The following is an 18,559-nucleotide window of genomic DNA, read 5'->3' on the forward strand; positions in this document are numbered from 1 at the left end:
TGCGATATTGAATAGCAAAAACCTTTTTTACAAATATAAACGGCAAAATCGCACTAAATCGGTTGCAAATATGATCACAAACACCAGTGCAAAAGTTTAAGGCTCAAAAACAGCTTTACATACCCAAAAATCGACTAAATCCTCTCTACTTTAAAACATGACCATCATCGTCACTAGTCACGTGACCTTGTCCAGGTCAGGTTTATTGGTATCCAAAGGAAGGTCTTGTCAAAAGGATTACACATGTGAAGTATGAAAGTCCTAGAATCAACAATTCAAAAGTTATGGCCAAGGTTAAAGTTGGGTAAAATTTTGTAAAACTGGGTCAAACTCCAAGGTCAAGGTCAAAAGGTCAAATAAGATGGTACCCAAAGAAAGGTCTTGACACAAGGAATACACATGTGAAATATGAAAGCCATAGCTCCAAACCAATCAAAAGTTATGAGCAATGTTAAGTTTTTGCGGACACACAGACAGACAGACAGACGGACAGGGCAAAAACTATATACCCCCGAATCTTCGATATGGGGCATAAAGATACTAAAGAGTAGGGAAAATTTTAAAGGGCAGTGTTGATTATTTTACACTCTGTGCTACTTGTCCATGATTTTTCTGGACAACCCTCAGGCTCCTACGTATTTCTGAATTTTTTATATGCATTCAAATCATTATGAATAATCATAGTAAAAAATTTTCCTAAGTTACTATTTCTGTGTTTGTACTACAAAAGTATTGTATTAATTTATTAGCTGACCTGTTTTTATATTCCTTTGAAGCAGGATTTATTCAAAAAATTCTACCTACATGGGAAGAAAAAAAACACAAGCTGTAGCCTATTGAACCTCTCCGTTATAAGAATGATGATACATGTCTCTTTTTGGCTGAAATATATCTTTCAATGGGTGTATCATAAGATCGTCCTTGTACTTACATAGGCTGTGCATATGTATGTATAGAACGCCTATGTCTATCCGTTGCTTATGGTAGGAGAAATCTCTCGATCGAGAGGGGAGAGAGTTAATTATTTTAAAAAACAGCCCGGTTCAAATTTAGTTTAAAAGCTTATATGGATTACTGCTGTTATTTGAGGTCTCGTGACTTATTTAAACTCGAGAGTCTTTTAGTTGAATAAGATTTAACAATTTCTATGCCTTACATAAGGCATTTTAAGTCTATTAGCGTCCGACATACCCGACATTATCATGCTTGTGAACTTGACACTTGGGATAAGGAATTGACCAGGAGGAAAAATAATTCTCTTTGCGGAGGAAAAAAGGTACTAAACATTCCTTAAACAAAATACTTTACATGTATGTGATTTTCCTAATTTTGTGTATTTTTCTTACATTTTCAGTTCTTGAATGTATAAATCGGCGATCAAATCCTAAGAGTGGTCTATCAATACTCCGAATACTAGCATTTAATTTAAAAGTTATAGTTAATAGTACAGCAGAAGTAGCTTTTTAACAAGGGTGTGATTTTAATCGGCTTTTGTTCCAAGTTATTTACATAGGAGTTAAGCTATAGATGGAACCATTTTTTTTTATATTTGAATATACACGTACTTGTGCCGATCTTCAGTTATGTTTATATATTCGAAGGGGCTCGCTTTCAGGATGGTGTATTTAGTCTATTGTGGTTCTTTTTGTCTAAATATAATGATAAAAATTAAACACTGAAAACATCTGATATTTATATACAGCAGCTCTTAAAATATCGTGTTTTCTTAATTGCATATTCAAAAGTTTAAATGTACAAGGAAATACGATATTTTAAAACTGCTAATATCGGAGGGTTTTAGTTTAAATTTTTATTATCATGTTCAGGCAAAAATAAATTAATAGGCTAAAACGCCATTGTGAAACCGAGCCCATGTGCTTGTTTCTAGTCTTTAATACTAATATTGTTTTATTTAATAATTTTTTAATTTTATATATTGATTTATTTGTTTTTTATTTATTTACTAAATGAATCATTTATTTTAAGTACTCTGAAACAGAGTCTTCTTGTTAACAGAAACCTGGCTTTTTCAAAAATTATATTTCGTATGCCAAAAATTCGACGAAAAAGAAACCCAAAGCAATTGTTCGTAACAAAATTATGGGGGAAAATAGTATGTGTCCCCTTTTGGACAGCTTTCATACATGTGGGGAGCGGGGGAGTGTCCTGCGCATTGAACTTCGGTATTTTTAGTGACCTACATTGAATTCTACTTATGCCAACAGCGAGACATGGTAAAAGAAAAAGAAAATGCTAGTTCAATTGAGGCATTCAAGCGTATACTCGCTGGGTAAAAGGAAATGGGGTTCATGAAATCAAGTGTCAACCAAACCAATTAAAGGTGTTCTTTGACTGGGGGTGTTTCTGTCGATATTCTTATTGATAATAACATTTCAAAATATACTTCTCTAGAAAAAGAAATAGTACTCAGCAAAGGTATGTAAAAGATTATAATAGAGTGTTTATTTATAAGAGTGTTTATAATAGCAAGTAGCACTTTGTCAAATCTACTTCACTGTATAGTGTATGTGTTATAAAATATCCTTTTGTTGATAAACTGTAAGCCCCGGTGTTATGATTTCTTATCAGATAATTGAGCTTAAGTCAGTTACGGTTTGGTAATGAGATTTTTCCTAAAAACCCACACATACAATGCATTGTAAATGGTCGAGGTAGGTAAAACTTGTACAAAATATTTATGATTTAAATTCTTAAAAATTTGGTTGATAGCGATTTTGGAATCTTTTGTACATGTAATACATGATAATTGCTTTCTTGTTTACTGATATTTTATTAATAATTCTACAATTTTGAGCTGAAGACAGAAAGTGAATCAACCTAAACAGTGGAATGTTGTTTTTTTTCTTTCTTAAAATATCGGGCATAATTTCAAATTATTTTTCAAAAAAAGAAACATTTTTTTTTAATATAAACTTTATAAAGGTCAAGGAAATGAAACTGACATTTAAAATACCATACGCTTTTCTTCTCAATTATTCCTTATTCACTTGCTACATACAGTAACATGCACATAGAGGTAGATACATCATGGTTTCATCAAGTAATAAAATCGACGGGGGGATAAAAATTTGTCAGACACATTGCACAAGAATATTAAATGAATATGAGGATTGGTTTGCTATATACATTGCATATTCCATGTATTCTTTGGTCTCTAAACTGAAAACGAACATGTTTCTTTAGTTTGGTGATTCGTGAATATGGATGAATTTCTGCAGCCGAAGAAAGCTTGTACACTTTGGAAATCTTTACCCAGAAAATTAACAACATTTAGGACTACAGTATAAAAACATTGTCATTTCATGTTTGTAGGGAAAAAAGTCTGCATGTAGCATTAGGAAATGAGCGTTCAAAATGCTGTGAAAAAGTATTTGATGTGTTTAATTATTTTAACATTTATAAAATAAAATGTACACGAAGCACAAGGGCCTTAACGGTCACTTGAGTATAATACAACAATTTACGGTCAATTGAGTTTAATACAACAATTTGGAGGATCGAAACAAGTACAAAATGAACACAAAGATGAAGCTTCATTGCCCAAAAGCAAGAGAAAAAGGATGATCAGGATCAGCGAAATAATTAGTTTAGGACTTAGTAAAAACTCATAAAGTAAGTTCTACTTATTGCCCCCATTGATCACTTTAACAATGCAGACTATTAACAAGACAATTGTGCTTTAGCAGTATTTGTAATCCCACATTATAGCCTCTCATATTGGCCTCTCCTGGTCTTTGAAGAACATCTAATAAGATAAGTTATTTTTGTCTCATTTTTATTTATCAATTACAAGTGTACATGATCTTTAAAACTATGAAAGTACTCTTTGTATTATACAATAAAAATTCTTGCATAATTCTCTTATTTTATTAATCTTTCAGATAATAGAATACAAATTGATAGAGTCCTGTCCAGCACTAGAACATTTGACCAAATGGTCAAGAATTTCAAAATCTGGTAAAAATACCATAATGCTTATTAAATAGGGGCCATGAAATTCACAATTTTGGGAGAGGTACCCTTGCTTATCATAACTATGCATCAATTTCTTTACATAATACCCAGGAGTAGAAAAGATTTTCACAGAATTAATCCATTTTCACTATATAATCAATAAAGCCCCACCTTAACACTAAAACCCTGGGTCATTAAATTCACAATTTTGGAAGAGGCACCCTTGCTTATCATAACTATGCACCTAATTAGTTTGTTAATACTCAGAGACGGAGAAGAAAATTTTCTAAGAAATAATGCACTTTCACTATTATGATCTATATAGCTCCATTCTTGCACCAGAATCCCCCACCCTGGGGCCATGAATTTAAAAAAAAAAATGGTAGAGGGCTCAATGATTATTACAATCATGCCAAAAGATTGACTGCTCGATGTCCTGGAGTAAAAAAGAAGATTTTTAAAGATTGCATTAATTTTGATGGATTTAGCCCCATCCCTCATGCCCCGGGGGGGGGGGGGCAGGGACCATGAAATTCAAAATTTTTGTTTCCCATTATCCGTAGATGCTATATGCCAAAATTAATTCAGCGGTTTCAGAGAAGAAGCTGAAAATATTCAAATGTTAACATACAACGCAGGAGGACGGAAAAAAAGAGATAGCAATAGGTCCCCTGAGTGACTCAGGTGACCTACAAAATATTTGAGATATGCAGTCTTGAAGAATGCTACTTAATGAATGCGTGAAAATTGAGGCTGGCCTTAAAATGTCAAATCTAAATAATTATTAAATATTGAAAAACAAATGCACAAATCGAATACGTGACATATAAAGTATGCGCTTGTTAAATGGTGTGTTGGTGTAAAACTGTAAATTTACAGGGCAGAGATAATTCCTGCAGTTATTCCAGGAGCAAATATGCGTTTATCATAAGTTCTTTCAAATGAAAGAATTATCCAATTTCTTTTCAACAATATCCATTGTAAATTATAGTTCGACGTCGAGTACAGAATTTGGGCTGCTTTTTGTAACTTATATATATATATATATATATATATATATATATATATATATATATATATATATATATATATATATATATATATATATATATATATATATATATATATATATATATATATATATATATATAATTTTAAATCTAATTTTGTAATATGACCCTCCCTCTCCCACTTCCGTTTTCCCTATTCTGCATATCACGTCTTGGAGTCGGAATTGCTTATCAGAACAGTTGCTGCCAATCACGACATCAGGTTGTTTTAGGGGGTTTCTCATAAGATACTGCATTCCTGGTTATTTTGAGTTCTGTTGCAGGATTTATGAATTAAACCAACATAAATACAAACCAATGATATTAGTTTGATAAAAATACTGAACCTGCAGCGATGTTTATATGTGAAAACTGGGGGAAATTGAGTTACGTAATTGCAAAAAATGGCTGACAGAAATCAGATTGGTCGGTTTAGATGAAGTCCTGGATATAATAATTGTCGAAAGTTCTGATTAAGCATCTATTTTTGATTATAATATTTACATATACGTTTGAACGATTAATTACATATATTGAATTTTTTGCATTACTTTTAATTTATTCATTCACATGGGAGCTTAGGCCTTAACCATGCCAAATTTCTTTTTTTTTCCGAATTAAAACTTCATAAGCATCGAGGTCAAAACCCTGAATATTTCTATTCATCAGCATAAAGGAAGGAAATTGCATTTTCATAATTTTTTTTTCCAATTAAAATAATAAATTCAATGATCATTTCAAGATAATAAAAATAAGAAGGAACATTTTTACTGACCCTTTTTGATGCTGGATAAGTGGAAAACGAAGTTCCAACTGAAGCGCCTTCAAGCATAATTATATTTTACAAGGGAAATAATAAGTTCAAATATTTACATGGACGATAACCAATATTACTTCGCAAAGTAATTCGTTCATCCTAGTTCATATAGTCAAGCTATTCATTCATTTCCTTCGATAAAATCATCTAATTCATAGCAAAGGAGATGGGTGAACATAGCGTGCAGAAAGCCTATAGCTTCAGATCTATAAAAATCATTTCAATTTGTGAATTTAATATTTAGAGTAAAGTTCTCATTATTGAAATTTATGAAATTCTAATAAACAAAACTTTTCTGAGGAAAATTTTCTCGGAAAAATTTATTCTTTTATTAAAAGATAATGTGGTATTCGTGGGGTTCGAACACTTAGCAGTAAAAATCCTGAGTATCATACTCTTTCGAGACTATCACGCTAACCACTAGACTACACAAGTCCTGATGAATAGTGGCATTTAAATCATGTTTGTGATATGACCCTTGACTTAATGGACTTCAAGTATTTCTCGAAAAGATGCGAATGCTATGTCATAAAAGTATATTTTTAAGGTATAGTGGGTCTTTGCTCCATGTTTTTGGAACCAAAAAAATGTATGTTTTTATGCTAACTTTGAGGATTAAGTTTCAAAAAAAAAAATTTGGAGCGAAGACTCACTCATAACGAAAAATAGTGTTATAGTGTGAGAAAATGACTCTTTTTGCCCTCTTTAGTGTGTGTATAATATTTCATAAGCAAATAATTTCAATCTTTGTGAGATTTTTGCAAATTTTAGAGATTTTACATAAAGTATATTTTACTGTTAGATGAAATATTAAGGAAAATTTTGATATAATTGAGATTTAATTTTTACCTTCATGTTTGTCACACTATAGGCTTTTCGCTCGTCATGTTCACCCATCTTCTTAGCTGGAAATATTATATACATTCCACATGCTGAAAATAGAAACACATACATGTCTACAGATAAGAAGCTTCATCGTAATGAAATCACACAGCTGTGTCCATGTCCTCTCCATGTCAAAACATGTCAGACTCAACAAAAATCATTCCATTTTTAGAACGGAATCGGAGGTTCTAAATCCTCCTAGAGTACCTTTCGAGACTAAAACCATAAACTGATATGAGCCTGTGAGAAATAAAAGTGAATACTGGTTTTTACTTCCATGGTACATTTCGCAGCATAAAGACTTGATACTTTTTGTACTCGGCAATCTTCATAGCACTGGAATGGAGTCGCTCAATCTTGCTCTGGAGGATATAATCACGGAATGTGGTGGCTTTGGCCGTTTCCAATACATCGTCATCGGCGTCGCCTTTCTTGTGAAAGTGTCATGTGCTTGGAGTGTCCTCATGATGCAATTCGCCGGGGCGTCACCAGAATGGTGGTGCATGTGGAACACAAATACGTCACATGGCTACACCGGAAACGAGAGCTTACAGACACTTGAAGTATGCAAGGCGCCCAATAATGAATCTTTATCTGGAATGTGTCCCTCTTTTAGTTTTTCATCTGGAATAAATACAATCGTGAATGAGGTAAGAGCAGTGTAAGCTAGGACACTTTCTCCTGAACACAAAATATACAGAGTCAGGTAACTTGTTTTTCACACAAATCATACGATTCTTGTAAATAAATTCATTCATACATTGTAAATTACGAAGAAATAATTATTCAATGCTTATATATATATATATATATATATATATATATATATATATATATATATATATATATATATATATATATATATATATATATATATATATATATATATATATATATATATATATATATATATATATATATATATATATAAGTTTTAGGTGTGCTTACTTTAGCAGGAGATAATCCGATATTCTTTAAAGAGTACGGTATATTGAATCTTATCGAGCACTCTCGACTCTTGTTCTCGTCTTTGTAGTGGGAACTGGTCTGTGATAAGGATTGGGTATCTTCTACAATAACCACAATACAGATGGCCGGCATGTTAGTCTCTGGTCTATTGTCTGGGCACCTGTCGGATACATTTGGTAGAAAGCTGAATTTCTTTCTGTCTCTGGCCTTCATGATGGTTGGGAATTTCATCGCTGCTGTTTCCGTGTCATGGCAGATGTTCGCTGTAGTGAGATTTGTGATCGGATTCGGCGCTGGACAGTTCCTAGCTACTCTGTACATATATATGATTGAGTTCATACCTAAGAGACACCGATCTATGATTGCAGCTCTACCCACCTTTCCAATCTTCGCTGCTTTGTTGGCCCTAGTCTCATATCTACTAAAAGATTGGAGACATCTCCACTACCTAACAGCCGCCATCACATTACCATCATTCTTGGGACTATTGTAAGTTTTCCTTAGGGGTTTTTACCTTGCACATGTATGATTTGAATATCTCGGACGGGGAAGATTCTGATATAATACACATGCACATGTATATCAAGGTGTCTGATACATTATGGTCTAAAATTACAATCTCAACAGTAATGTATCAAGATACTTTTTTGTTAAATTTGTATGGAAATGGTCTCTAATTTTGACTACATTTTGTGAAGGCATTCAGTGTGACTAAAATTTGACTCATTTATAGCAATAATAACCGTACCATGCATAAAGAATTGCCCTGGATATTTTGTCAATGTCAGTAAATGCATGTTTTGATTTTTTTTCTGCAAATGCCAGTGGAAAGATTATCAGTTCTGTGTTGGCGACTCCTCCCATATTCGAGCGTAAATATACAATCTTTTAGCAAATCCACGATTAGTAAAAAAGAAAAATAAGATAAGTTTTTGTTTGTTTTTTTCAAGTGTAATTCCTGAGAGTTTTCGATGGCTAGCCTCACGCTTCAAAATAAAGAAAGCAGAAAAAGTCGTCAGAAAGATTGCAGACATGAATGGTCGTCCCTGTCCGGACATGGACAGAATAAGACTGGCACTGAGCACCAAAAACAGATTGAAAGAAAGAAAGTATTCCATCATTGATATATTTAGAGAAAAATATCTGCTCAAAAGGACATTATTACTGTGGTTTTGCTGGTAAGTACATTTTGTGTACAGTCCACGCAGTTAAAACTCCGGAAATATTCAATATTTTCGATGTTGACCTGTTTGCTGCGAATTAAAATAAAGGTGAAAAATTCTTTGCATCTTTTAAAAAATCTGAAGAATCACGGGACCAGAAAAGTTGAAACTAATTTGAAAGCTCTATTACAAAGTACAAATTCACTTTTGTTTAAATTACGACCCCTGGGTGTAGGGTTTGGCCACAACAGGGGATCAAAGATATAGAAAGGAACATATGGGTAACATAGAAATAAATACAAATCTTTAAAATCTTCTCTGAAGGACAGCAAATCATGAGTTGTCATTAGAATATAAAAGCTTTGCAAGAGTAGATTAATGTTTATTCTGAGCAACAATAAGAGATCAACGTTGTTCATAGGAATATATAGAAAAAATCTTTAAAAATTATTTTTTCAAGAATATTAAAACAATGTTTAGTCATATAAATATAGATACATCCTCAGTGAGTGTGAATTTAAGTTTCTTCAAATCGTGACTTCCAGTGGCCACAATAGGATATTAAACTTTTACCAAAAATTAATTTTTGTAAAAATAAATTTTCTCCTGAAGGACAGCAAAGACATAATTAGTCATATTAAAAGGGAAGCATCCTCAGGTAGGATAGATTCAAGTTTGTTCAAACCATGACCCCGGGTGTAGGGCTGGGCCACAATAGAAAATTTAATTTTTACATGCTGTGGAATCATTAGATTTCATGATGGCTTGATATTCATAAAATTTGTGGGTACCTTTCATAAATTTTCATCCTTCAAGAATTCATATACTAGGGTTTTAAAGTCATAGTTTCTTATGTAGATATGAATGAATACACGATATTACGTCCACAGTAGTAGTATTTAAGAAAAAAAACCTTTGAAAAAAATTTCAAAACAAGCACAGCCACGATAAGTCATATGAATATGGAAGTATCTTCAGATTCATGATTGTTTGAATCATATCCCCCAGGGTAGCGACTGTCACGGTAGCTCAGTCGGTAGAGCGCTCGTTCCGTGAATGGAAGGTCGTAGGTCACAACGCTCACCTGAATAACTTTGACCCTGCTAATTTTCACAAGATTTTCCCCTTGTAATAAGTATTGTGGCCCCACCCTATCCCCGGGGGTCATGATTTAAACACTTTAATGTTTCCATGTAAGTTTCAGCTATTCTGGCCCAGTGATTCTTCAGAAGAAGATTTTTAAAGATTTTTCTTATATATTTCAATGTAAAACTTGATTCCCCATAGTGGCCCCTCCCTAGCTACCCCCAGGGGACATGATTTGAACAATTTAGAATCTTCACTACCCTAGAATGCTTCCATGTAAGTTTCAGTTTTTCTGACCCAATGGTTCTTGAGAAGAAGATATTTAAAGATTTTTCCTATATATTTCAATGTAAATATTTGATTCCCCATTGTGACCCCACCCTATCCCCCGGGGGTCCTGATTTGAACAACTTAAAATTTACACTACCCCAGAATGCTTCCATGTAAGTTTCAGCTTTTCTGGCCCAGTGGTTCTTGAGAAGAAGATTTTAAAAGATTTTTTCTACATATTTCAATGTAAAACTTGATTCCCCATAGTGGCCCCACCCTACCCCCGCGGGTCATGATCTGAACAATTTAGAATCTACACTAACCCAAGATGCTTCCACGTAAGTTTCAGCTTTTCTAGCCCAGTGGTTCTTGAGAAGAAGATTTTTTAGTAACTCCACCCTATTTTTGTCTTTTCTGGATTATCTCCCCTTGTAAGATGGCTTGGCCATTCATTTTAATAATTTAAACTAACCTTCACCCAAGGATGCTTTGTACCAATTTTGGTCAAAATTGGCCCAGTGGTTCTTGAGAAGAAGTTTAAAATGTGAAAAGTTTACAGACGGACGGATGGACGGACGACGGACAACAGGTGATCAGAAAAGCTCACTTGAGCTTTCAGCTCAGATGAGCCAAAAAATAGGTAGCAACTGTTCCTTCGCCATGCGCTCGGCACTTTAAAGTGAAAGTTGCGGGTCCTTCGGATGAGACCTTAAAAAAGAGGCCCCGTGTCAAGGCAAGCGTCGGCACGTTAAAGATTCCTCACTGCTTAACGGCCCTGAGTGCCGAGTAAAGGTCAATTATTGAAGCCCTTCACGGGTATATGGTGACGTCTCTATATGAGTGAAAAATTCTCGATTGGGACGTCATTCAATCAATCAATCAATCAATCAATCCCCCATGGTAGCTTATGGCCTCAATAGGCAAAAAAAACTTTACATAGAAATGTTTAGGAAAAATCTTTAAAGATCTTAAGAAGTACAGCAAAGCAATGATGAGTAACATTAATTTAAACAATAAAATATCTTTCTTTGTCTGTTAGTACGGGAATTGATATTGCAGCTATTGCAGAAAAATTGCATAACCCGCGTAAGCGGGTTATGTTATTTTTTTTTCTGCAATAGCTGCAACGTTAATTCCCGTACTAACAGACAAAGAAAGATATTTTATTGTTTATATTAATATCTGTACAAATAATCATTTAAAGTAGGATTTAGTAGACGAAATAGTGTATAATTGATATGTACGTCATTGTACATTTCATTGATGGAACAGCCACTACTCCAGAAATCTGTAGAGGTGATATGCTTAGTGGTGTTTACATGAGAGTATCCTCAGTTAGTGTTGATTCAAGTTTGTTCAAATCCTCCCCCAAGGGTAAGATATGTTTACATTAGGCGTATAAAGTTTTAAATGGGAATATATAGGAAAAAAATCTTTAAAACTCTTCTTCTAAAGAACAACAAAGCCATGGTAAGTCGTATAAGTGAGGAAGCATCCCCCGATTGTTGATTCAAGGTTTTCAAATCATGACACCTAAAGGGTAGGATGTGGCTCCATTAGGCGATTAAATTTTTATATAAGAATATGTAGATTTTGGTCCACAATATATAGAGTCAAAATTTTTACGAAATTCAAGAGGATTTAAAAGAAAATTGCTGATGAAAAACAGAAGGACTGAAGTGACTTAGGTGAGTGCTGTGCCCATGGGCTTCTGGTTAGGTTGTCTAATGGTTTGTCTTGCCTTCTCACTATTGGGTTTGTGGTTTCTATTTTAGGATATCCTGCGGATTTTCCTACTATGGCCTCGCCTTCGGTGTTGGTCAGCTTTCTGGGAGTTTGTATATCAATATGTTCTTCCTGTCTGCAGTAGAGGTACCCGGAACCTTCAGCACTTGGTGTCTTACAAACCAGTGAGTATTTATAGATACCCATTTACCATGTAATTTCTTATGAAGAGTTTTCACTTTCTTTCGATAAAATTCACAGTCTATACAAATACAACCGTTTCAGATTTTTATTCTTTTTAGATGATGTCATATACCTTTAAAAAGAAGAATCATTTTATGGTTGACCGGATTTTTTTGTACCAATATAATTCTAGATTTGGTCGTCGATGGACAGCTTTGGTTCTGCTTTTATTATCAGGAGTAGCCGGAGTAGCAACTGGAACATTCCAGAACCTAGGCAAGTATTTGGTTTTCTTAGCAGGAATAATACCTTTTGCAAAGGAGATGTGTGAAAAAGGTGTGCAGAATGCCCTAGTTTCAGATATATAAAAACCATATTCAATTTGTGAATTTAGTATTTAGAGTAAAGTTCTCCTTATTGATTTTTTTTTTTTATGAAAAGTGGCAAGAAAAAGTATTTTTCGGAAAGATGCAACTGTTGTTTTATTAAAGTGTATTTTTAAGGTATTGTGGGTCTTTGCTCCATGTTTTTGTTAACCAAAAAAATTATATTTTACGCAAACTTTGGTTATAAACTTTCAAAAAATGGAGTGAAGACCCAATCAAATCGAAAATGTGTTATAATATGAAAAAAAATGGTCCTTCCTGCCCTCCTTAGTGTGTATGCCAGGTCATAGGCAAATAATTTCAGTTTTTGTGAGATTTTTGCAAATTGTGGAGATTTTACGTAAAGTATACTTTAATTTATACTTTATGCTTTAATTTTTATGCTCCGGGATCGAAAGATCCCGGCGGTATATTGTTTTTGTCCTGTCTGTCTGTTTGTCCGTTTGTCTGTTTGTCTGTTTGTCTGTCGTCAACTTTAACCTTGCCCATAACTTTTGATTGGTTGGAGCTATGACTTTCATATTTCACATGTGTATTCCTTGTGACAAGACCTTTCTTTTGGTACCATCATATTTGACCTTTTGACCTTGACCCTGGAGTTTGACCTACTTTTGCAAAATTTTATGAGACTTTAACCTTGGCCATAACTTCTGAACAGTTGGTGCTTGGGGTTTCAAACTTCACATGTGTATTCTTTGTGACAAGGCATTCCTTTGGATACCAACAACTTTGACCTTTTTACCTTGACCTAGGAGTTTGACCTACTTTTGAAAAACTTTAAACTTGGCCATAACTTTTGAACAGTTGGTGCTTAGGGTTTCAAACTTCACATGTATATTTCTTGTGAGAAGACCTTCTTCTGGATATCAACCACTTTGACCCTTTGACCTTAATCCTAGGAGTTTGACCTACTTTTGAAAAACTTTAACCTTGGCCATAACTTTTGAATGGTTGGAGCTAGGGCTTTCATACTTCACATATGTAATCCTTGCGACAAGACCTTCCTTTGGATACCAACCACCACTTTGACCTTTTGACCTTGACCTAGGAGTTTGACCTACTTTTGAAAAACTTTAACCTTGGCCATAACTTTTGAATGGTTGATGCTAGGGCTTTCATACTTTACATATGTAATCCTTGTGACAAGACCTTCCTTTGGATACCAACCACTTTGACCCTTTGACCTTGACCTAGGAGTTTGACCTACTTTTGAAAAACTTTAACCTTGGCCATAACTTTTGAATGGTTGATGCTAGGGCTTTCATACTTCACATATGTAATCCTTGTGACAAGATCTTCCTTTGGTTACCAACCACTTTGACCTTGACCTTGACGTTTGACTTTTATTTAAAAAACTTTAACCTTCGCCATAACTTCTCAACAGTTGTATCTAGGTCTTTAAAATTTCACAGGTGTATTCCTCGAGACAAGACCTTTCTTTGGGTATCAACATTTCTTATCTTTTGGCCTGGATTTTGACTTGAATTTGAAGAAACTTTAACCTTCGCCATAAGATGCCATACGGGGGCATCAGTGTTTCACAAACACATCTTGTTCACCTTCATTTTTGTCGCCCTATAGGCTTTTCGCTCGCTTTGTTAGCCCATTTTTTAAAATATAATTTAGATTTGCACGAAAATTGCACACTTTTAAGAGAACTACAAAGACCATACCAGTATTCTATATTACGATAGGATAATAGAGCTATGTTTACATATCTATTTAGCATCACAACAGTTGCATTCATAGTTTTATGAATAATACAACAGCTACTGCTCCCTTATGAGTGCAAGTGTTGATACCAGTTTTATGTTGTTGTTTTTTGTTGTTTTGTTTTGTTTTTGTTTTTTTTTTTTTTTTTGTTTTTTTTACTAATTGAATAATGTCTTAAAATTACGTATACAAAGTGGGAAAATTTTCATACATACAATGGAAAATCACCTTTTTTTTTTGTATTATTGATTTAATTATGAGGTTGAATTTTAATATAAATAATATATCTTCTAGACTTCATGTCTATTTTTTACTAAAAGTACATGTATCAATTATGTAAGCCGGTGAATATAGATGTCATGTAATATATGTAATATGTAATGTCAATTATGTAAGCCGGTGAATATAGATGTCATGTAATATAACTAAATAGAAGTAATATTAAATTACAGGAAAAACCAATTTTCCTGTTTTTTTCCTAAGAACAAAAGATATTCAAATCATTTTTGACTGCTTTCTTCTTAAATCATTAGATCCGGAGTCTTTGCCCCATCATGCTACGATTGTTACTATTCTGGCCATTACTGCTAAACTAGCGATTTCAGCTGCGTGGACTTCAGTCATAACGATCACAACAGAGTTGTATCCCACTGTTATAAGGTAATCAAGAATATAAAATTATACCTAAACGTTAGGTTATCATGACTGTACAGTATTACATGTGTGTGTTCTCATGTTATAAGGTAATCAAGCCTATAGAATTATTCCCTACCGTTTGGTAATTATGATTACATCTACCTGTCTAATTTACATACCAAAACACAACAGTAAAGAAAAAAATATTCGTCAAGTGATCAACTGTTACCGGGTATTCAGTTGTTGACGTCTATTTGACAGCTCATTGATGACATGTCAGACATTTTCGTATGACGCTTTTGCATGTTTTGCAAGTTTTGAAATTCCTTTAGAAATAATATGGAAACAGTATAAGGAATTGATATCTGGTCAGTAGGTCACTTAAAAGGGGATATGGATTTGATATCTGGTCAGTAGGTCATGTGGAAGGAGGTAATTATGGATATGTTATCCCGCTGCAGATAAATTTGTTGAATATGGAATGGATAAAAACAGATGATATGACACCTTGAAATCTTCTAATGCTATGTCTCCGATTGGGGGGTGTATTTTAAATTCGGGTGCAAGATTCTTTTCTAGGAGTATCTGGTGTAAATAAATGCAAACGGTTTGTTTCTGGAAATTTATTGTTCGTATCTTTAATTGTGATGATGTCATACTGAGAATACATAATGTTCCATGGTATTTTGATTTTTAAAAATATATTACTAACTTCAAAACAAATTTTAGAAAAGGTTTTCAGCGGGATAAGTTCAATACATAATACATAGATAGTTTGTGACCTAATACGAAGTCATCCAGGATGTGAAATGGAAAAACTATCAGGCGAGACTTCTTACTAATAATATCTGGTTAATAAGTAACGTAAATGGGGATAGGGATTTGATATCTGGTCAACAGGACAGGTGAAAGATGGATATTAACTATATCAGTTCAGAAACAACAGCATTTGATTTTTGCAGTATTTATACAGTATTTTAGATTTTTAGAAGAGACTGGATAATTGTGTTTTTATAATAATATATAATCAAGTATTTGCACGGTAAGACGTTAACAAGGATGTGCAGAGTCATTTCCTTTTAAGATAATCTTGACTGTATTAGAGCGAATTATAAAAATAGCGAACTGTGATCAAGCTCAAAATCCAATAAAACAATAGGGCAATTATGGACCCTTAAAAATATCAGAGGTGAGATCAGATGCCATGAAGGAGTAAGTATTCCCTGTTGACCTGTCAATCATAGCCTACTATTACCTGATTATCGTGACTTCAAAGTTATACCCTACCGTTTGCAGTTACTACTTATCGAGTTATACCTTTCTTAGAGTTTTCACTCAGTACTATAAATGTATCCTGCTCTTATCAAGTGATTGCTAGTATATAGGTTTACTGTAAGTAATAGGGGAAATAAATCCTGCTTCAAAATAAGTGTTCCTACACAGATCAGTCTTTGTTACACAGCTTCCACACCATTCTCAACTTCAAGGAACCGTCAAAAAAGTAATCTACAGTAATAACATAAAATATATTCATCTTAAAATTATAGCCTAAAGGCCAAAAATACGAGCTTAATAATATTCCAAGTACTATTGTAAAAACGTCACTGGCATGATATGTATAATAAATGTACATTGTACATACAAATATAACTGATGAAAAAGGCACACAACACAAATAAACGGAAAGTACTTTTTTGAGAAGATTTTTTTCAACTTGATACTAAGTGGAACTCAAACAATCATATATCCCGTCACCACACCCTCCAATCTGCATTTTGGAAATGTTCTATATAGTTTTGTTGTTTAATAGTTTACCTAATGAAAATTTTAAGACAATTCCTATTTTTTTAATTTCAGGAACATATCATACGGATTTTTCAGTGCTGTATCAAGAGTTGGTGCGATGGTGGCTCCACAAATTATTTTTCTTGTAATTGAGACCCTTTGTTCAATTTCATTCTTTAACATTATACTATATATATATATATATATATATATATATATATATATATATATATATATATATATATATATATATATATATATATATATATATATATATATATATATATACTAAACGCATTTTATAAAAACAATTAACTGAATCATAATTTGCTTTCAAGAGCAAGACGGTTCCTGGCCTGCTTTACTTTGTGATTGGGGGAACTCTGCTACTGTCTGGGATCTTTGTCTTCTTACTTCCGGAAACCAAAGGACGTGCTCTTGAAGACCATGTAAAGGTTGAAGATTCCGCTGAGCAAATGAACCTTGTGGAAAACGATTCCGAGAAAAAGACACAACTCACAGAAAGCTTTTAATTTTGAAACTAATTTTGGTGAATCTCACATGTGTTTTGTCCTATTTTAGTGTGTAAGTGTATATTAAGTGTAGAAGTTTTTAATTAAATATATCAAATTATATTAAATCAGAATCTATGAAATAAATTGACAATGTGTATATTGCTTTATTTCACCACCAAAAGTGTAAATTTCATGGCAGAGTTTTAAACGATGTGTTCTCTTTGCATAAGCATCACTGCATGCTCATACGAAAATTGACAGTTGACAGACAACTAGCAGGTAATTAGTCGTCAACTGAATACTCGAAAACAATTGACCACTTGGAGTTACTGCTTTTCTGAAAAGTTTTCAACTGTTTTGCATAAAATGGCCAGTTGACCGTCAATTGTCTGCTTTTTACTGAGTTGACCATTAGTTGAATGCTAATACTTTAAAAAAAGTGATGCGAGAAAAGAGTTTAATTCCGAACACTCCCACTTTGTGAAAACTTGCAGAGTTGACCACTCAAAGTTAGAAAAGCTCTCAAACTCTATTTGGATTTGATTGAATGATTGTTGTTTAACGTCCCTCTCAAGAATTTTTCACTCATATGGAGAAGCCACCACTTGCCGGTGGAGGGCTACAAATTTTTGACCTATACTCGGCACTTAGGGCCATTGAGCAGTGAGGGATCTTTTTCGTGCCAGCACCTACTCATCTTCGCTAGCCAAGGGTTTATGATACGCTACTCTCCTCATAAGCCCTTGGCATACGGTGTTAAAAAAGTTGGGATTTTTTTCTCAAGCTGTGATTGGAGCTGATCGACATCATTCGACCAATCAGCAATTGTTTTTTGTAAATGACAATATTTGCGTTCGGGATTTATCTTGACTCTTTAATATCAGGAATGAAAAACGCAAGTAAACAACGATCCATAAGATAACATGTCATTCTATGAATAGCTATATGGTGTCACCCAATATCTTAAGCTACATGCAAAATATGTGATTAAGAGTCTATACTGAAGATGTAGATTTGCATTTTAACATGTTTAAATAACAAATTAACATAACTCAATACCTTCTTGTTAATTATTCTTCAAAAACATTATATTTTTAAATACGCTTTTTATTTCTGTCGATGACGCAATCTGTGCGTACCTGGTAAGAAGCATGATCACGTGACGAAAACAATCCCGTCTTTTGTCAGCACCGTATGCCAAGGGTTTATGAGGAGAGTAGCATATCAGGAACCCTTGGCTAGCGAAGATGGCACCTACTGCGACACGGGACCTCGGTTTATACGGTCTCATCCGAAGGACCGGTCTCCACGACCCGCAGTGGGATTCGAACTCGCGACGTAAGGATCAACTACTTACTCCGGACTCTAGAGCAGAGACTCTAACCACTGCGCCACGCGGGCG

At 33.9% G+C, this 18,559-nt stretch overlaps 1 protein-coding gene across 1 annotated transcript; it reads left to right on the forward strand.

The window, feature by feature from the left end:
- Positions 1–6,848: 6,848 nt before the first annotated feature.
- LOC133197583 (organic anion transporter 3-like) lies at positions 6,849–17,304 on the forward strand. The gene is made up of 8 exons (XM_061333689.1): positions 6,849–7,376; positions 7,763–8,184; positions 8,646–8,873; positions 11,990–12,124; positions 12,316–12,398; positions 14,755–14,881; positions 16,715–16,787; positions 16,981–17,304. Exons 1-8 carry the CDS (start codon positions 7,068–7,070, stop codon positions 17,173–17,175), a joined length of 1,572 nt encoding a protein of 523 aa, XP_061189673.1. The 5' UTR covers positions 6,849–7,067; the 3' UTR covers positions 17,176–17,304.
- Positions 17,305–18,559: the final 1,255 nt, after the last annotated feature.

Source organism: Saccostrea echinata, unplaced genomic scaffold (assembly GCF_033153115.1).
Source record: "Saccostrea echinata isolate AGI-Se365-2 ecotype Australia unplaced genomic scaffold, CSIRO_AGI_Sech_v1 ptg000030l, whole genome shotgun sequence".
In the NCBI taxonomy this organism is placed as follows: Eukaryota; Metazoa; Mollusca; class Bivalvia; order Ostreida; family Ostreidae; genus Saccostrea; species Saccostrea echinata.